The sequence below is a fragment of the Rana temporaria genome, chromosome 4, assembly GCF_905171775.1.
Source record: "Rana temporaria chromosome 4, aRanTem1.1, whole genome shotgun sequence".
NCBI lineage: Eukaryota > Metazoa > Chordata > Amphibia > Anura > Ranidae > Rana > Rana temporaria.
The window spans coordinates 233,673,951-233,695,650 of record NC_053492.1 but is presented as its reverse complement, the minus strand read 5'-3'; the positions used below and the strand labels follow the sequence as shown (position 1 = coordinate 233,695,650).

General features: G+C 42.6%; 1 protein-coding gene across 1 annotated transcript in view; it reads left to right on the top strand.

The window, feature by feature from the left end:
- LOC120937056 (pleckstrin homology domain interacting protein) overlaps positions 1–21,700 on the top strand; it is a 194,934-nt gene that overhangs the window by 35,299 nt on the left and 137,935 nt on the right. The window contains exons 5-10 of the mRNA XM_040349995.1: positions 4,776–4,926; positions 5,031–5,129; positions 10,244–10,404; positions 15,026–15,247; positions 15,784–15,884; positions 18,282–18,352. Of these exons, the coding sequence (XP_040205929.1) occupies positions 4,776–4,926; positions 5,031–5,129; positions 10,244–10,404; positions 15,026–15,247; positions 15,784–15,884; positions 18,282–18,352 (805 nt within the window). The remainder of the gene's footprint in view (positions 1–4,775; positions 4,927–5,030; positions 5,130–10,243; positions 10,405–15,025; positions 15,248–15,783; positions 15,885–18,281; positions 18,353–21,700) is intronic.

The window sequence follows — 21,700 nt, the reverse complement described above, 5'->3', positions numbered from 1 at the left end:
GTGCTAAGTGCACATAGTACACTTTTTTGTGTGTTGCATAAATATGTTGCTATTCCCAGGATAGGTTGTGGAAGGTTTTTTTTTTTCCAAAGCTGCTTTACCACAAACAAGCCCCTTGGGACCTATGACAAGAAACACCTGCTACTTGGTGTGTAATAAAGTGCCTCTAGCAGATGTATGTACGGTGAATGGTAAATATAATACCTTCTCAGAGGTAGTTGTTTGTTTGGTGATCTTGTATGGCAGCGTATATAAAACTTCATGCTATTATATTTTACGTTCCAGTGGAGTAATACTACAGACTTCATCTTAATGGGAAAGGGAAAAACTGTTTAATTTCTATTGCCAGTGTTTTTGAATATTGAAGAGTGATCCAAGCTTGTATTGCGGTTCAGAGATTATTTGACAGGTGGTCAGGAGACGGGTAATTTAACCCCCTAAATCCATGTTTATTAACTGGGGTTAGGGTTCCGTGAGAAGTCTCCAGGGGTTCTGCCACATATCAACATTGTGGTGGATATATACTGCCTAATGTTGTTTCCAGTGATGTTCTCAATGCATGCTGACAGTCGGTATTGTCAGCACACATGGATCCCCAATGCCGCCTCTTATTCCGGCTCATGTGAACTCAGAGAGGTGCCAGTAGTAGTATAGAAAGTGGTAGCTGAAGGGGTAGGCGAATTCCTATGGCAGCGCTGATCAGACTGTAGGAGGGAGCACAGAGTGCGAGCCCATGTCTAGAATAGAAGCTGATATCCCCTTGGGGGGTTGAATGCTCACTGGTGGGAGAGCAGAGAAAGGGAGCACATGGCTAAATAAGGTGATATTCAGTGCATGGCAGCAGTGATGCAAGCTGCAGAGAACAGGAAGCACATGGCTGGATGAGACTAAATGTAGCAGGAGGTGGGAGCATAATGGCTTTATTATGCCATAACTGTACATAAAGCTATAATATCCCAACTTTTTTTTTTTTTTATAGTGTCTACAAATTTGGGATAGATTTATGGCATTTTTATTTATACTAGCAATTGCAGTGATTTTTTTTTTCGTGGTACTGCGACATTGTGGCAGGCAGATCGGAAACTTTTGACACATTTTTGGGACCAGTGACATTTATACAGCGATCAGTGCTATAATAATGCTTTGATTACTGTATAAATGACACTGGCAGGTAAGGGATTAATGCTAGGGGGCCATCAATTGGTTAAATATGTTCCCTGGGAGGCGTTTCTAACTGGAGGGGGGAGTGGACTGGACTGACAGGGAGTGCCTAATTGCTAGGAACAGAGGATCACTCTACTCCACTGACAGGGGTCTGTTTACAATGACAGATCCTCATTCAGCCAACGCGGGTGACCGGCGGACATTGGTTACGGTGCCACGAGCGTGCGTGCAAACAGTATCTATTGCACAAAGCAACGTACACAGACTGTGCATGGTATGGGTGCATCCCAACCACTTGCCGACCAGCCATCGCAGTTATGCCACAGCAGGTCACCTCTATTGCACAAAGTGACGTACTACTAGCTGATGCCAATTACCGCTGCCTACCGCAACTGTTTTGTTTACACTTCAGCTGTAAGCAAATACATTCCCCCCCCCCCTCCTTTTTGCTCTTTTTTTTTTTTTTCAATGTAAAAAGTGTAAATATGTTAAAGTTGTAAAAAGATTAACGAACAAAGCAAACAAAAAACATTCGCGTAAATTAAGGGTTAATAAGGGGTTAAACAGGAACATTTAGTAAAAAAAATAAAAAATAAATACAATTTTAAATATGTATTTTTTTTTTTTTACTTGACAGGTTGCTTTAACCTCTTGCCAGCCGCCGTATAATATATGTAATCTCTCTCAAAGTTTTACATGCGAGTATTCAGTGAACTAAACAATGCAAAAAAAGTTATCACCTGTGACTAGTACAGTATACTCCTTATCCTAAGTTTAGATTCATAAAGAAATGCCAATTATCGGTTCAGAGCAAAGATCCATGAGAGGTCAAAAAAACTGCAGCGAATCTACTGAAGGGCATCACCAGTACACCATGGCAGATTTTGATAATCTAATCAAACTCAAAAAATGCTTGGTGACTCCAGCCAAAAAAAACACGCTTTGGGTTCTGTAGGAAAAGATTACAATATCTGTCATATTTTCATTACTGTCTGTTAAGTTTTTCCGCACCTAATTTTTGCCCCTATGGCACCAAGATAAAATATTAAAGCAATGGATTTTTGTCAGAACACACTGATATGCCAATAAAAATTAGATAAAGCGTCTAACCCTCTCTCCTTCTTCTTTTTTTTTTTTGTTTTTTTGTTGCTTAGTCATCTTCGGATTTTTTCTGTCAATTAGTGGATTGCCTGCTTTTTCGTGAATGTCTTTGAGCCGGAACTCAGATGTTGGTATCTTTTGCTTATCTGTAACAGTAAGGCCTCGTGCACGCTGGACGTTAAAATAACGTTATAAAAAACGGCAGTAGCTTTGCAGTGACTTTTTTCAACGTTTTTGCAATAGCGATGTTTGTCTTTTTATTTATTTTTTATTTTTTATTATCCAAAACATATATATATCAATCTCAATCTATCTGGCGATCTCCAGGGCTCGAAATGTAAGTCCTGAGCTACTAGCCAGGCCTTAGAAGTTACACTCCACCAGTTTCCCCACCCCTAATTCCACCCTTAAACATGCCCTTGTAAATTATATTGTATTTAGCTCATACAGGGGTATGCACAGATCATACATGGTATGCAGGGTCACCTTTAATGTTAATTGAACCCTGTGCAACAATTTTATTGCGCGCCCCCCCTCCCAGAAACACTACAGGAGATGGTTAGACACTGCAGACAGACTACAGGAGATGTACTACATGGGATGGTCAGAGAGGCTGCATAAATACTACAGTAGACTGTCTGACTGCAGACACTGTGGTGATGCATGCCCCCCCCCCCCCACATTTCTGTAGAGGGGGGAGATGTAGATCGGTGTACACAGCTCTAGGACCTGGGAGAGCATTTTCTCCCTCTAGAAAGCACCTATTCAGTGTGATCCCTGTCTCCTCCCCCCTCCTCTGTGTGCAGGCATGGCCAAACCCAGACTAATTTGCTCACAACCCCCCCCCCCCCGGTCCCCTCATACTGCCGGTGTCTTGTCAATCTAGTTCCCCTATCGAGATGGTTCCCTGCTTGACTGCGCAGACATAGCCCACGGAAATCTACAAACCTCGGGCGGCATCCAGGCTCATTCCTTAACATCCCCGTGGATTGGAGGATGTTAAAAAAAGAGCCAGGAGGCCGAGCGAGGACGTGAGGCCAACTGGCCACTTTCAGCAAATTCCACGTCGCCCTGGACCTCTTGCTACAGCTGCTCAGGTTTGGCGATTTCCGTCAGTTTGGATTGTGCCTGCACAGTCAAGACGGGAACCATATCGATAGGAGGAACCATATTGTCAGATCACCGGTCAGTCAGTTTAGCAGTGTCCCAGTCCAGACAGCAAGTCTCCTCCCGGCCCCTTCCGTTGTCAGTTGGAAGACTGGAAGTACAGAACTTGGGGGGGGGAAGGTGGAGAAACTCTAAAGGAGGAAGTTACATCTGCCTCCTCGTAATGCCAGGTCTTCCAAGCACCTTTTTAGTTTTTAGGATATTGTTTAGACAGACAGGAAAACGGGGAAAAGCCAGTAGTTCCACCCATGGTGTGGACTTAAGGGACATCTGCTTTGAACCATGTGTTACAGAGCCCTGACCGGGTGCTGCTTCTCCTTTCCTAGCAGGATCCTGGCTGCAGCTGCTTCTGCCTGCTCTACTCGTCTCTTTATTTCCACTCGCCAAATGCTAGCATGTGAGTGGAAACTGAGGGCTGTTTATCTCTATCTTTCACCTACCTACTCTTAATGTGGTAGTAAACTCAAAATGTATTTTTACCTACAGCTATGCTTGTAATTATGCTTACCTGTAGGTAAAATGGATACACCCTAAGTTTTGGCCTCCTGTACACTGCTGCTGTTAAATGGCCAGAATAAATAAAAATTCTGGCAAATTAAATAAGTTCCTAAACTCTCTGTAAAACTCTGCTAAACTCATCTAAACTGTTTTGAAAAAATGCAGCTTACAGTGCTGTAATGGGTCATTCGTTTCACTGACCACCAATGTAAGGGACATGTTTCTTATTACCTCTCAAGGGCTAATCTTAGCAAGGGGTTCCCAGACACCTGGAATTTTTTTTCAAGGGTTCCTCTGGCATAAAAAGGTTGAAAGGCGCTGCTGTACAGACTAGATTAGACCGTACGCCAAATACATTTGCAGTCCAATTTCTTACACCACACGTAATCTAGGTCTGGGCCTATTCGGTCAGATGTCAGTAGACACCAGATTTTTTTTATTTATTTTTTGCAGTAGAAAGGCAGAAATGGAAGAGAAACTCAAGCATGAGAATAAACTCCATGCATGTCCAGATCTTCAAGGCTAGTCTGCTAAGCAGTTTTTTATCCATGCTGCCTCACACAACTTTGTGCCTTAATCTGGAAACCTGTTTGATGTTCTGTCTGGTCTTATTAAATAACTGGGGATATTTGAAATGTTTAAGCTATGTCCTATGGTTACCTCGAATTGAAAGTCTTAATACGTACACTGTAAAACGTATGTTCATACTTCAACATATATTCCTTCATAACAAAATATTGTCCAGATTTAGAATAAGACTTTTTTAACCTTGGTTTAAGCAAAAGTGTTTAATGGGAATTTATAGGTTGAAATATAATTTTTTTTTTTTTTTTTTTTCCCCCTAGGTAAAATATTACCGACATTTAGCACCAGACCATTTATTGCAAATATGCCAGAGGGTAGGACCACTTCTCGAGAAAGAAATTCCTCAAAGTGTACCTGGTGTGCTAACACTACTAGGAGCTGGACGCCAGTCTCTGCTGCGCACAAACAAAAGTATGGGTGACTTCTCCTATTTGATTTCCAAGATCATGGTGCTTGATGGTTTTCTGACGTGTATGTGTGGATATAATGTATATGTATTTTTTTATTTTTTATAGGCTGCAAACATGTTTTATGGAAAGGCTCAGGCCTTGCTGCATTACACTGTGGACGACCCCCAGAGCTGCCTGTCAGTTACGGAAACTCACCAAGTATAGGTGAGTGTATGTGATGTCTTTGGGAGGGCAAGAAGTCTGACCACTTTCCACTACCCTAATGTTTTATTGTGTCAGCCATACTGCCATGCAAGCCAGTTGATCAGTCTGTTTCCTGGGTCAGCTTTACAGCTTCCTATGTTGTCATTCTCAATTTGCCTGGAAGTTCGCTTTAAAATTGTAGTCATGCTGACAGTAGTCACTAGGCTAAGAAGTGAGGGTGAATCTCCCGACGAGGACGCAGTCTGTAATGTACCATGTTCAAAGCTAGAAAATGAACAAGTTCTCCATTGTCCCCACTAAGGCTCTCCGATTGGATTTGGGGAATAGTGTGTAGAGGCATCAGAGAGCTGAGCTTAGGCCGGATGTTAATAAACTAGAATTAGGTAGGGGTCTTTTCTCCATACAGAGGCAATAGTGTCACCTTGAGGTACCTGCTATGAAGACTTAAAAGTTTAACATGTGGACCAATTTGATTTTAGGCCTTACACACATGCTCAATTCACTACATATCAATCTACTGCAGGGGTAGGCAACCTTTTGAGCACAGTGTACCGAATGTAAACTTAACACACTCAATCGCAAAAAGGATTTTTTAGAAAGTAAATGCTGTAAACTACTTTAGATCAGCCCCAATTCCTGCAACTCAACCCCTCAGATGACCCCCAATTCATGCACCTTCACACCTCAGATCACTATCCCCCCTGCAAATCTGTTTCACCACTGTACTCCCTACTCATCTTCCCCTACCACTGTCTGTACATCTGCCCCACCAATACACCTACTTTCATATCTGCCCCACTGCTCTACCCCCCTGCTCATCTGACAACAAAATGAGAGAAAATAGTTCCCCCAAAGAAGACCAATATTGGAACACTATAGAAACAACACTGAATTTTATTAAGTAGAAAAAATAGTGCAACAAAAAACATATAGAAAATGGCAGATAAACAGAGTGGTATCACAGTTAAAAAAGACAACGTTGTCAATTAAAATCAAGGGAATCGCAGCTGCACATAACCCAAAAACCAAACGCACCTGGTTCAGGCACACAATTAATGGAGCACAGCTCAGAGTGGGAACACCCCCAGATTTTAGTATATTAGACAGTCCTGTGTATGGGGGGGGGGGGGGGGGGGTTTCAGTGAGCTTAATTTGCTATTTGAAAAGGGTGACTCCAGAGATAAGGCTGTTGGTTGGATTGATGCGTGGACGTGGAGGTAGGTCTGTCACTTTGTCAATAGGACAAATACTTGCTAATCACAATGGTAATAGAACTTGGATACAGTCCATAAAGAAACACTAGTGTGATTAAAGCAGGTATACACAGGCTTCAGTAGGTACATATATAGCACAGATATGGCGCTGGGCTGCAGATATGGGGGTGAGTATAAGGCACAAGTTTCAGGCTGGTATGTCCATAATGTAAAACATTAGGTTGAGATGACAGAGCTCACCAGCTGGTTGGTAACAGTCTTTTTTACCTGTGTAGCCTCTCAATACCCCATTATACTCACAGGACACAAGCTGGGTTTTCAGTCTAAAACCACATTTTTTTTGCCCCCTCATCTGGCCCAAAACTGAACCCCCCTCCTTGTTAATCTGGCCCAACGCTGAACCCCCCCTCGCTCATTTTTTCCCCACTGCTGTACCCTCCTGTTCATCTATGGTATGCAGAGTGGTGAAAGAAAGCAGAGATGAGACATAACTACCTGGTACACTCATCCTGCTGATCCACCTTTCGCATCCAGCCCACGTGTTAGATGTCACATACCAGCATATGGAATGGATACGTAATGATGAGCAAAATTGCTCATTTTAAGCCGCAGACAGTATTCAGCACAATAAAAAAATCACACCCAGCCACTTCTCACCTGAGGGGGCCCAACTTCTGATCCCGCGGGATCAGAAGTTGGGCCCCCTCAGGTGAGAAGTGGTTGGGTGTGATTTTTCATTGTGCTAAAAACTGGCTGCGGCTTAAAATGAGAGTACTGGGGTTCAGTAGAAAGTGATGCAAAGATTCAGGAATAATTGCAACAAATTTCCCATAAGTTCAACAGTAATTCCACAAACTGTCACTTAATTGTGGTTTTCTCAATCATAATGAAATCCCTTCTTTCTAAGACTGGTATTGGCATCCAAGCGAGTCCTCTTCCTCCAGATGGTGGGCAGGGCTAGCAGGACTGTTATTGGCTTTAGCAGTAGCCAAGACCCCACCTAGCAGAACTGCACCCAAATCTCTTCCCCCATCACAAAAGCTGACGATCGCAGCTACAGCAAAGTTGGAGAACAAAACTATGTTTCCCATCTTTTGCAATGTGTGGGGGCACAGTTCCTTCCCCTCAGTAAAGTGTCTCGCTGACACTTTCCTGCACTGCTCTGCTGATGGGGAGGGAGTCAAGTGCCGGCAAAAAAGGCTCTGCGGGCCGCTTGTGGCACCAGTGCCGGGGGTTGCCTACCCCTGATCTACTGTGTTGCACTTGTCAGGCATTCCCTTATGTAATTCAACAAAGGAGGCATCTGGCATAAGCAGCTGAATAGTGACCTCCATGCCAGGGCTTACAAGCTCTAGTGCATAGCCAACAAAATACCCCCAATGTGTGTTAATTTTGAATATTTTTGTTCCATACCCCCTTTTTTAGTCCTGGATGTTTTAAGCTGGCCATACACTATACAATCTGATTGTACAGTCTTTAAAGAAACACTAAAGGCAACAATTTTTTATTTTTTTAAAATAACAAACATGTTATACTTGCCTCCACTGTGAAGCTCGTTTTGCAGAGTGTCCCCGATCTGTGTCTTCTGGGGTCCCTCGGCGGCTGTCTCGGCTCCTCCTCGCAAAAGCTTTCTACCTTCATGCGAGCGAGCTCGCATGGTGGAAAGCTTTTGCGAGCGCGTTCCCGTGATACAGCGGCGGCCATAGCCGCCGACTGTATCACTCGGCCCCGCCCCCAGCACGCTGCGTCATCCGCTCTGATTGACAGCAGCGCCAGCCATCGGATGTTTTTTCACCTTAATGCATAGGATGCATTAAGGTGAAAAAACATTTACCTTTACATCCCCTTTAAGCTTTACCATTACTTATGTACGATGGTGTATTTTGGTTTTGTCCTGCCCTAAGTAAACCTAAAATCTGGCGTGCCCCCCCATCTAAATTTGTCCCATCCACAATGGCCTCATACACACCCAGTGTCCACACTCTCCTCTCCAGAGGGCAGCATATGACCAAGCATCGCCTCTGCAGCGGGGGTCTGAGGCTGATCCAGATGACAGCTAGGGGGTGCCCAGTGTCTGGGCTATGTTTCCCGCCCCTTGGCTCTCCTGCACTCCCTTCCAGGAATGGATCAGAAAGCCCCCTGTTGTGAGCAAGCATCTCCTTTTGCTTCATCCTCCTTCCTCCTTACGGCCGTGCCCACAAGTTAGAATGTAGGATGCGGCTGTGGAAGGGGGGCGGGGAGCCGCGGCCGTTCCCAATCCCAGTGTGTGGCAGGGACAGTGTGGCAAAGGAGGGCAGAGTCACAAGTTTCTGTCATGCCAGGCGTGGAGTCAGCGGCGAACAATATTAGGAATGTTGCAAGAATGGCACCCCAGACAAAGGACTTGTGTGCCTCCCGGTATCTACGCCCCTGCCTATGTAGTACAAGAGTTTATCTGCTTTTAATATAAATTGAATGTAAGGTCAAACCCAAAAATTACATTATATCTGTAGCGCTTGTGTACTTTCGTACAGGTGCTATATTCACATTTTTAGTGGGAGAATGAGAGAGTTATGTGGCTCTCATTCTTTAATTTGTCAAATTTGGCTGTCGCCAAATCTGGATTGTCCTGTGGGTCAGTCTGTTCCCCAGAGATGCAGTCTCATCTCTGGGCGGCAGGTGGCACCAGAGGGGTCCAGGCGGAGCCGCTTCTTCCCAGCAGCCAATTGGAGGAGTTTTCCCTTGCGGGGCATGCTGGGGAGGGGTATTTCTGTGGCGGAGGCCGTTGTTCAGGGTTCTTCGCGGGTTCCTGGTTCCAGGTGCGGCACCCACCTTTGAGGTGTGCGCACATCACTATGGCCTACCTGGCCGGGGTCGCGTGCTACGTGGAGTTCCTGACTCTGGGCTCTCATAGCCCGGAGCAACCAAGGCTACAAAGGGGCCCCAGTGACTTGCTGGCTCCCCACTTCTATTGAGAAGATCCCAGGCTGGGTGCTGTTCGGTGGGGGATCGGTCTGAGGAGAACCCGAAGGCAGGTGATCCAATAGGGCTTGAACGAACCATCGGGAATCTGGGTGACCGGACACTGACAGGTCACATTTAAACTGTCAGTCGGTAACCCCAAGAGACATACTGGGAGGATTCGCTCTCACTCACAATTTCGGCACTAGGCCTGTGGCAGAGGTCTCGCCTAACATCTTATTTTAATTAGAGCCAAGTCGGTGGCAGAGACTTGTTCCTCCCAGAGATTCTAAGTGGCGCTCTGGCTGCCAGGCCTGTGAGAGGGGTCTGTCCAGGGGCACTTCACCCACTCCGGCTGGAGTGGCGACGTAGACAAATACCATTGCTAAAGGGCAGGACTGCCTTTATTATCCAAAGCCTGATAATGTGAAGTTGCTCCTTCCTTCACCAACCTATCCTGTCTACCTCAAGTTTACATGTTGGTCGTGTTTGACCGGGAAAATAAAGCATTTGAAAATGTCAACTAACGGTCCTGGACATTCTATTATTGCTCTCGGCACTACCATCACCCCTAGACACAGTATAGCGGTAACTTAATCACGCCGATCCCAAAACTAATCGGTGGCTCCTCCGGGGGTAGCGCTACATATCGTTTTGCTGAACATCTCAAAGTGAGCTTGTACTTAAGATTTTTCAGGTATATTGTATGGCATATCCCCATGAAGTACCCAGGGTAGCCATCTATCTAAGAATTAAGGACATCCTATTGTAAAGCTGTGCTAGGTGAAGTGTTTTTAATATACTTTAACCCCCCCCCCCCCTCATAAATTGAACTTAGCCCTCAACCTCCACATGTGTTGGTAGTTCCTTTTTACCTGTGATAGCCTGCCATCAACCCTAGACAAATTTGAATGTTGGGAATGAATGTAAATGTTAATTATGCTTTTTTTTCTTTGACAGGAAATACACTTTTTGCAAGAAAGCTAAATGGAAAGTACAAATTTGAGACACTAGTCCCAACAGCCGTTTATCAGCATATGAAGATGCACAAGAGGATTTTGGGACATCTCTCCTCTGTTTACTGTGTAACTTTTGATCGGACTGGCCGAAGGATATTTACAGTAAGTTTGATGTGATGGTCTTGCATTAACACTGTACAGCAATATCTTGGATGATTTTTTTTGTTTTTTGATTCGTTTTGGATCAAACAGAGGGCAAGGTTTTTGGAGTTATGCTATGTACATTGCATGGATTTTAACAAACTTTACTGATTCCTACCTTTTTGTTATTCTGAAGATGGTTGTCTGTGTCAATGTACAAAGTGAATGTGAGTAACTTTTATAATTGGATGTGATTTCCCTTTGGGAGTATCTCATCAAAAATGAAATTTTTGTTGCACAGGATGCTCAAAATCTGACTTGCATCTTAGTGCAGACTTTTGGGAAAAACTGCCAAGCAGGAAATTACATTTCTGGGGGCATTTTCTACATCTGTGTACAGAACACCTCCAGGTGGCGATATTATATAGCATTTTATAGAAAATTACAGATTAAAAACGAAAGATTACTTTTAAAAGCATTCAATTACAATGACTTGTGTAGTGATTGTATATAGAAATTTACACTGGATATAAAAAGTCTACACACCCCTGTTAAAAAGTCAGTTTTCTGTGATGTAAAAAAGAGACAAAGATAAATCCTTTCAGAATTTTTTTCCCACCTTTTTTTAATGTGACCTATAAACTGTACAATGCAGTTGAACAACAAACTAAAATCCTTTAGGTGGCGGCAAGTAAAAATAATAAACTAAAATAATATGGTTGCATAATTGTGCACACCCTTAAACTAATACTTTGTTAAAGCACCTTTTGCTTTTATTACAGCACTCAGTCTTTTGGGGTATGAGTCTATCAGTATGGCACTTCTTTGCAAAAACGCTCTAAATCTGTCAGATTGCGAGGTCATCTCCTGTGTACGGCCCTCTTCAGATCACCCCACAGATTTTTAATCTGATTCAGGTCTGGGCTCTGGCTGGGCCATTCCAAAATTTTAATCTTCTTCTGGTGAAGCCATTCCTTTGTTGATTTGAATGTATGTCTTGGGTCGTTGTCATGCTGAAAGATGAAGTTCCTCCTCATGTCCTGTTCCAGCTGGAAAAAAACGGCCCCAAAGCATTATGCTGCCACCACCGTGCTTCACTGTGTGGGTATGGTGTTCTTTTGGTGATGTGCAGTGTTGTTTTTGCGTCAAACATATCTATTAAAAATTATATCCAAAAAGTTGAACCTTGGTTTCGTCAGACCATAACATTTTCCCACGTTCTTTTGGGAGACGTGATTTTGCAAAATGTAGCTGGGCTTGGATGTTTTTCTTCCTAAGAAAAGGCTTCCGTCTTACCACTCCACCCCATAGCCCAGAAATATGAAGAATACGGGAGATTGTTGTCACATGTACCACACAGCCAGTACTTGCCAGATGTTCCTGCAGCTCCTTTAATTTAGCTGGGCTTGGATTGTTTTATTTAGTGGAATAGGTGAGTGTTCCACACTGCTGTAATCCTCTTGGCAGCCTCCCTAACCATTTCTATTGTCTTTCTTCATCAATTTTGGAGGGACGTCCAGTTCATGGTAATGTACTGACTCCTATTTAACATGGGTTTGAATGTGGTTGCTTAATTCTAAACACAGCTACATCCCTAATTATAAGAGGGTGTACACGTTCATGCAACCACTTATATATAGTAATCGGTGGATTTTTATAGCACTGATCGCTGTATCAATGACAATGGTCCTAAAATGGCATCAAGTGTCCGATGTGTCCACCATAATGTCGCAGTCACGATAAAAAGCGCTGATTGCCGCCATTACTAGTAAAAATATTTATTAAAATGCTATAACTTTTGCGCAAACCAATCAATACTTTTTTTTTTTTTTTTTTAAATGCCGAAAACATATAAAAGAATACATAACGGCCTAAACTGAGGAAAACTTTTTTTTATTTTTATATATATATATTTTATTGGGGATATTGTAGCAAAAAGTTTAAAAAAATATTGTTTTTTCTCAAAATCGTCCTATTTTTGTTTATAGCGCAACAAAATTAAATCCGCAGAGGTGATCAAATAACACCAAAAGTAAGCTCTATTTGTGGGGGGAAAAAAGGATGTCAATTTTGTTTGGGAGCCACCCGCATGACCGTGCGATTGACGGTTAAAGCGACGCAGTGCCGAATCGCAAAAAGTGCTCTGGTCTTTGGCCAGCCAAATGGTCCAGGGCTTAAGTGGTTAAAGAATAACTGTATGCAGTTATGAGAACACCCCTTATACCCCTTTCGCACTGAGGCGCTTTGCAGGCGCTATAACAATAAAAATAGCGCCCTGAAAGAGCCGCTTTTCCCAAATCCAGTGTGAAAGCCTGAGGGACGCGAAAAAAATCCTGCCAGCAGCATCTTTGGAAAAGTGTGTGTATACCACTCCTCCACCGCTCCTGCCTATTCAAATGAATGGGCACTGCGACTATACTTTGCTTTTTTTTTTCTTCAATACTTTATTGTAGAACAGCACATGGTGAATGTCCACAAACCGCAGTAACGAGATTTTGCCAGGTTCTCCTCCTCACACCGTTTGTGTGTGAGGAGATTGCAGTGACCGAACAATATGACCACCCTTTTACCGCAGTGTTTGAGTACTTCTATGTTCGTGTTACATACCTTGCGGGGTTTATCCCCACTATATACATATGTTGAAGGTCCCCCCCCCCCCCCCCCCCTTCCGGGCCACAAACAGAGCCCAATTGGGGTGGCCGGGAAGGAGTGGAGACCACTGTGCTTATATGTTCAAACTGCAATGATTATATTTAGTTTGCTAGTAACATTCTATTAACCTCGTTATATGTTGTCATTTTATGACGTCGCTGCACGACGTACAATGCTCATATTGTACTTGTATGCCTGTTAAACTCAATAAAAACGATTGAAAGAGATTGCAGTAACAGCTAGTTACCGCTTGCATGCACACACACACCGATTGCCCCTAATAAAGAGGACCCGTCTGAGTACCTGGTGCTCCAGGACCTTCAAAAGTGTGATGGGAAGGAACGACATAAGATGTGTGTAATTTATACTCCTAGAACGCCTGAAGGTACTACTTCAATGTTCCTTCATTAAAACAAACTGTTTGAATAGCCCGTGAGACAAAAAGGTGAGGACACATGAAGCAAAATTCTGCAAGCAGATTGCCCCAAGCAGGGCAAGAAAAGGGGAAAGTGTGTGGTGGTCCAGGGTTAGCGCAGTAGTGAAATAATAGTTTGGGTAGCCCCATACAACCAGTGGTCGAGGTTGATGGGGTTGGGCATGAGATGACAACATTTCCCGGTATTCAGAGGTGCATGTGAATTCTGTCCAGTAAAACTAAGTTCTATGGCAACCTTCTTCCCTGAGACCATAAGCATATCCATTTGCTGCATCTCCTATTTACTTTAGTGAACCACAGACTTTTGGGTGGTGAGGCAGTTTGTTTCAAATATAATGGTATGCATGCCTTTTCCTCATTCAATACATGCAGTAGTAGGGAGTATTTGTATAGTTTCAATGGCATAAGGGTTAAATCAAAAAAGCAGTCGCCTCTACCAACAATTGTATGTCCGTCAACTAGAAAATCTGGAGTCTGCCTTGCGTCCAGAAGTCCAGTATGCCCCTTGGAGTTGGGCTTTGTTCATTCATATCTTTAAAGGGGTTGCAAAGGTAAAGGTTTTTTCACCTTAATGCATTTTATGCATTAAGGTGAAAAAACATCCTAGTATTAGCCCCCACCGTTTACTTACCTGACCCCTCGAAAGTCCCGCGCCGTGAACACGCAGACTTCTCGGCTGTCTTCCCGGCTCATTCATTGTCGATCGCATCCATTGACGCAGCGCGCCGGGGGGGCGGTGCCGAGTGATACAGTGAGCGGCTATGGCCACCGGCTGTATCACACCCACAAGAACTTAACACCATGCAAGCTCGCATGAAGGTGTTGAGTTCTTGCAGGGGGGGGTGGGGGGGAGCCGAGACAGCCGCCGAGGGACCACAAGACCATTTTCAGGGCCACCCTGTGCAAAACAAGCTGCACAGTGGAGGTAAGTATAACAGGTTTGTTATTTAAAAAATAAAATAAAAAAATTCTTTAGTGATCCTTTAAAGTGGTTGTAAACCCACATTTTTTACTTTTGCCTACAGGTAAGCCTATAATAAGGCTTACCTGTAGGTATAAAGAATATCTCCTAAACCTGTACGGTTTAGAGATATTCCCCTCGCAATGCGCCGCTGATTGCAGCGGCGCATGCGCAGGGGGATCCTCGGCTGAAGGGCCGGCATGCCGGGAAGGAAATCTCCCGCGCGCATTCGCGGGAGTGACATCATCGCCGCTCCAGCCGATCACAGCGATGGATCGGCGATACCCGGAAGACAGGCTCGGCTCGGACCAGGTAAGTTCCCTACACCTCGTTCCGAGGTAAGTATTTCATAATGAGCTAATATGCGGTGCATACTAGCTCATTATGGCTTTTGCCTTGCAGCTGTGAGAAAAAAAAAATGTATATGCGGGTTTACAACCGCTTTAAGTATCGCACCATTTGAGAGAGTGTCATTTGGTTGATTACTTACCTTGGTTATACACAAGTTAATTTAGATGCTGGTTAATGCTTTCTAAACTGTTTTGTTTTATGAAATCTGTGATATTGATTGTGTGCTTTAACATAAATCTCAGGGCTCTGATGACTGCCTGGTAAAAATATGGTCAACAGATGATGGCCACCTCCTGGCAACATTAAGGGGGCATGCTGCTGAAATCTCCGACATGGCTGTGAATTATGAAAATACAATGATTGCTGCTGGAAGCTGTGACAAGATGATCAGAATCTGGTGCTTGAGGACATGTGCCCCACTGGCCATTTTACAGGGTCACAGCGCTTCCATAACTTCTCTACAGGTAATAATTAATTTATTAATAAATTAATTCCACTAAACATAAGAGTTCTGGTAGTTTGATCTGTTTTTTGATGTATACATATTTATCTTGATAACTGCATCCATGGCTTTAAAAGATAGGAGGATTTTTTTTTGTTGTCCTTTTCCTTTATCTTTTTCTATATTATACTTTAAAAAAAAATCCGTAAGAGAAAACGGACAAACAGGGTTTTGCTTTGCTTTTAAGGTTTTGGTTGTATGTTGTGTATAAATACCTAGTTAGAGGTGTTATTTGCTAAACGTATATGAAGGGGATGGGAGGTTGAGGTTGAAGATGGCTACCATATGTTTAATGTAGTAGGTTTTTATTTTATTTTTCTGTGAACTTTCCAAATGCTGTTTTATAATTTCATGCATAAAGTATCTATTTTGAGGCATGGTGTTGGTCATGTATTCTGTACTCTACATAAGCACCTTAGAACTCATGCATATATACAATAGTTTTTGTCTCCCCATGTAATTTATTCATACTATTTTTTTATTTTTTCCTTTATCTAGTTCTCGCCACTGTGCAGTGGATCTAAGCGATTCCTCTCCTCTACTGGAGCTGATGGAACAATTTGCTTCTGGCTTTGGGATGCAGGAACTCTAAAAATAAAGTACGTTTTTTTTTAATGTTTTTTAAGCTCTAAATTGACAAGATGGGTTGACAAATTTTCCAGTGCTTTCTCAATTAATATTTCCTAATAAATGGCAGAGTATCCCATCTATGGTTGGTAAACTTGTATGGGCAGTGTTCTCCTGTTCTTACTAAAGTTGTAAAGCAAACCAGAACATTTTCTTCTGCATGCAAAGCAGTTTTAGTTTTTATATGCACATTTTTACCCCAAAAGCAAGGCTTGTGTGGTAGTAGAGGACAGTGAGAAGCTCTTTTCTTGAGTAGAAAAAGTTGTGGTTGGCAAATTTAGCTGCCTATATCCATGCATCCATTGCTCATCCTGACTAGAAATTAGCTTTGGGTTCAGGTAGAATTGAACCTCAATGAATGGGGGAACTAAATAGCAGTGTTACTTTTGGCAGCAAATTTTAATTTAATCTTAGGACTAAAATGGCATTTTGGTTTTAGTCCCAATTTAGTCTTCTGCAATTGTTTGTTTTATTTAGTCTACTAAAATCTCCAGTACATTTTAGTCGACTAAAACAAATTTTAGTCATCTAAAATCGAATGGGTGTAGTTAAATTGTAATGCATTACAGGTATTTGCACCCACTTCCAGGAATGACTCCCATGGGAGTCGCTCCACTTCTCACCCCTCCCCCCCGCTGCCTTCTGGGAAACACACTGGTCGCAGGAGACAGCGGGGACCACTGGGAAAGCGCGGCGCTACTCACACATGCACAGTAGGTAACCCGGCAGTGAAGCCGCAAGGCGGGCGCGCTGGACAGGTAAGTGTCCATTTAATAAAAGTCAGCAGCTGCAGTATTTGTAGCTGCTGGCTTTTAATATATATATTTTTTTTTTTCCGCGGGACCTCCGCTTTAAGTTAGTTGACTAAAATGTTTTGGTGATTAATGTAGTAGTGGTATCACTACAGCCACGAAATTGATGACTTTCTGAATAAATAAAGATGATCATACTACCCAAGATATTGTATCTGCTATGGTACTCCCCTTTTTACCTCCCACTGAAACACTTCAAAACAATAGACTATTTTTCATATGAATGACTTCCCAGCCCACCAGCTTGAAATGCATAGAGATCTTAGTCCTTGACCATATTTGGTTGATGTCGGCCACCATCACTGGCCTGTTTGACTTTTTACCGTTTGTGGCAAGAGTTCTGACAGAGAATTGTATTTTACTGGTTGTGTTTGTGCAGTCAGGGCATCATTTTTTCTTAAGGTCTATCTTAGTTTGGGTATGTTTACATTTTCCTATTTTTGTGAATGAGCAACCAAGGGGTACTACTACATATTGGCACATCTGGTCAGGGCAGCATCCCCAGTGCTGGAATTTGTCAAATGTGAGCCATAGATTGTTAGGCACACACATCATGCTCTGAATGTATACCTATTCGGTTTGGAATAAATGGTGGGGAAAAAAACAGTATATGGCAACTAAACCATAAGGCAGGGTCACGGGTCAGCAGCCCTTTTCCACTTAAGGAATGGATTCAATGTATGTGAATGCATGGAAGGCTGCGTTCACCTGCTAATAAGGTTGATGGCTGTGGACGCGGGGAGATGCAGAGGTTGCTGTTGACAGGGGGGAGATAAGGTGGTGGCTGTGGATGGGGATACAGTGGTGGGGGAGGGAGAAACAGTGGTGGCTGTGGATGGGGGGGATACAGTGGTGGCTGTGGACAAACAATATTAAAGATGTTTAATAGTGTTATCTGCGAAAGTGTCTGCATTTTTATATATAACAAAACTACAGCTATACTACCTCCATTAAGAGCGCTTGGATTACTTGCCGCCTCTCTTCTCCTTGTCTGACAATTCAGTGGGTGGAGCCTAAAATGTCAGTCAGGGGGAGGGGAGGTGAAAGGCGACGAGTAATCTGAGCACCGAGTAGCACACTATTAAACATACAATCACTTCTCCGCGGGCTCGGGTGCCAGTGAATTTATCGCAGCACTGACGGCTGGAGATTTAGCAGCGGGCCGCGGGTTGCCGACCCCTGTCGCAAGACCTCGTACACACAGATGTTTACAGAATATGGAATATAGTAGATTAAAATATCTATCACTTTCCTGCAGAGGTTAATGAAATTTGATTTGCAACTGCATGCATTTTGAAGTTTATATTTGGTGATTTACCGCACCAAGCTTTCATGTGTAGGTTGCCATTTCCAGTATGTTAAACTTTTTTTACTAATGCTGGGGGGCTTGTAGATCAGACGGTGCATTACTGCCATCTGTGAATTTTCCAAAGTGTGGTTGGGGGGGAGGCGTCGGGTGTTTTTTTTTTTTTTTAACGTAACCAAACGATTGTATCCACTTTTTTTTTTTTTTTTTGTGTCCATAAATATATTTATTTAAACTTTTTTCTTCTTTAGTCCCCGTCCCATAAAGTACACAGAGAGACCACGACCGGGGGTTCAAATGATCTGCTCCTCTTTCAGTTCTGGTAAGTAGCTGTAATATCAGCAACATATAACAATGGTGTAGCTTTTGTGTATTTCTCAAGAATTTGCATGCATTCTAGTTGATTATTCCATCCTAATCATGGACAGGTATTTTCACTTCTGGCAATCCCAGTTCCATTTAGACTATGTTCACACTTCTATGACCTATTTTTTCATATTTGCTGTAGTCGCAGTATATTAGTGCAGGTAACTTTTTTTTTTTCCTAAATACAAAGAACTGAATGTTTTCAAGAAGAGGGAATTCCCTTTTAGTAGTGAACTTCTGACATAAGTGGAAAATTATTCAGGGTCAAAGTGAGATTGGTACCATTGGTCTTCTGCTCGCTATTAAACCCTTACTTTTTTTCTGACCTTTTAAATACTTTGTTTGGCTAAAGTTAGTTCAAACCAACTATTTGCTTCACTAACAGGTATGCCTGATGGGAGCTTTGTATAAACTGCATGTAGCATCAGCTACATACATTGTACAGAGAAAAGGAGTCACCGCTCCTGGTGGATCTTTAGCAGACAAATCAAGGAACCTCTCAGGAATCCAAGGTGCTGGCAATGCACTAGGCAAACATGGAAAAGTGGAAATGGATGGACAGCCGTACTCCAAAGGAACTTGAAGTAGTCTTTATTAATTAAAAACTGGACATGCAAATCCAAATATACAGTCACATAAGGGGACAGCCGATGCGTTTCGCACACAGTTAGTGCTTAGTCGTAGCACTAACTGTGTGCGAAACGTGTCGGCTGTCCCCTTATGTGACTGTATATTTGGATTTGCATGTCCAGTTTTCATTAATAATTTAAAGTTTTGGTTTGAATTGGAAAAGATGAAAGTAGTTATAATATATGATATGCCTCTCTTCCCACTTATTTTATAGGAATTCCCACAGCGCCCTAGGGAGCTCCACACTTTTCTTTGGGTCAAAGTTTTTATTGAACGGTTTGGCTATGAGTTTATTTGTTATTTTATGTATGTTATCGGGTGATAGCTGATCAAAAAAATTGATTCCCTGTTTGGACCAGGGTGTGGTAGTAATTCTTACTTTACAGTAATCGATTACTCCTAGTGGTGTTGGCATTAGGACTGGGTTACATGTCGGCTGTAATTTCGTTAAAGCTACTATGGCAGCCTGGAAGTTTGCTCTAATTGTTAGGAAGTTGGGTGTATTAATTTTTGGTAGAGCATAGCAGGCCATGGAAAGGGAAAATAGATCCTTCCCTTTAGACACTTCTCGTTCAATGTTCAACCATAATTTATCATTTGAATATCTGAACCAGTATCTCATTTGATCAAGGAGTGAGGCAAAGTAATATAGGCGTAAATCTGGGAGGTTTAGGCCTCCTTTAGCTTTAACCAATGACATAGTAGATAAAGCAATTCTAGGTTTCTTTCCCAACCAGACCAAGTTGCTCAATTTTGAGTTAATTTGTGTGAAAAATGTAGTCGGTAATGGGATGGGGAGTTAGCGGAAGTAATATAGAATTTTTGGTAACGTCTTCATTTTAAAGGCTGCTATTCTTCCAATCCAAGATAGTTGTGTCTTTTTAATAGACTGTGTATCTTGAGTGATTTGAGTTAATAAGGAGGGATAATTTGCTTCATACAGTTTATTAGGTGGGTAAGTAAGTTGAATCCCAAGATAGGTAATGGAGGGGTTGTCCCAATTGTAGCTAGATTGTTGTTTTAGTTTAACAACTAGGTCTGGTGGGATGTTCATAGGTAGTACAAAACATTTACTGTGATTAATCTTATAAGAGACTGATCCAAATGTATCTAGGATAGCGGTTACATCTTCTAGTAGTGTGTCGGTAGCGGATAAAGTTAAAAGAACGTCGTCCGCGAATAGAACCAGTTTTTAAAGTATATTTCATGCTTGTTTTTGGTTGTAAGGCCTTGCAGAGCTCCAGTTCCAGAGAGGGCAAAGTGTGAGGCTTGAAGTTTGTTGTGAAGAGAACAGTGTTTGGTAGGGTCCTTCCCCTGTCCCTAGAAAAAACTATGGGTAATGATAATGATAAGATAATGATATCTGAAGGTGAATTGGCAGGGTAATGTCATGAAAATATGGGAACAAATCTGGAGAGTAGGGCTTATCATGGTCGTGTTTGTGTGTATGTGTGTTTAAATACTATGAGTCCTTAATCAGAAAATAGTGCAAATGGCTTGTTCAAGTATAGGGCAATATTTAGGGTGGGTATGATTGTACCAGTCAAGTAATCATGAAATATAAAACTGAGAATTCCGCGCTTAGGTGTAATAGAATAAAGGTTGCAGCCCCCCCCCCCAACTTCTTCCTAGGGAGAAGTGATAGAAAAGTAAATGTAGAGATGGGGGTGATGGCGCTACCTGCCCTTAAATAACCAATGGGGTCTAGTAGGGGTAAAATAAAGGCTTAGATCCTAATCCATACACGAGTGATAACTTGGTACAAAGTGACCTAGTTGATCATAAATAGTAAGTGCAATATATAAATGTGTACCTAAATAAATGAATACAAAGTGAGTGAGCCAATGAGCTCAACCCAAATGTGAAAAAAATTGAGGGATGAACATAAGTGATTACGAAAGAAATGGTGTCAAATGTGAAAATAAAAATAAATATGACGTACTTAAAAATAACTTGGTCCATAGTAAGTAATAAAAAATGTCCAAAACTGTGCAAGGCCCCAAAGGGTGAATCCAGTATGAACAATCAGTTTAAGTGGTATCAGGAAAAACTGAATTAAGTCCAAAGTTGGCTAGACTTCATAAGACTCCCAGAGATATCCACAAACAGGCAGTGTATAGGTTAAGTGGTCAGGAGAGATTCTTGAGGCCGTTCATAAAGTGATTTTTGCTCAGTGCTTACAGGGATAAACAAGTGACTTTGGTACTCCCCCCACGTTTCCCCACTCACCAGCTACCACAGCCCTTGCAGGGGCAGACATCATGTAGCATCAAGTCCACAAACGGGCTCACGACCTCCTTGCCACGGCTCACTGGGACTGCAGGCTGCTAATCTCCAGAGGCAAAAAAATGGACACTTCAGTAATTCTCAGAGAAGAAAATAATTTGCTCCCATGGTGTAGTAATACAATAAATTGTTTATAAAAAAAAACTTTAAAAACACACCAAATAACCAATACGCGGCTAAGGTGCAGCGTGGGACAGAACAACACGTAAGTGCGTCAGATAACCCCCAATTCGTCTCTGTATAAGTCTTCTAGGAAGGATGGTGTTCTCCTTTGAGGCAGTGCCCTATGCCCAGTTCTATTCCAGGCCTATACAACAAGACCTCTTGCCGGCTTGGAACAGGAGAGGGCAAGCCCTGGATTATTCTGTTATCTCCTCGGGTGCGCTTA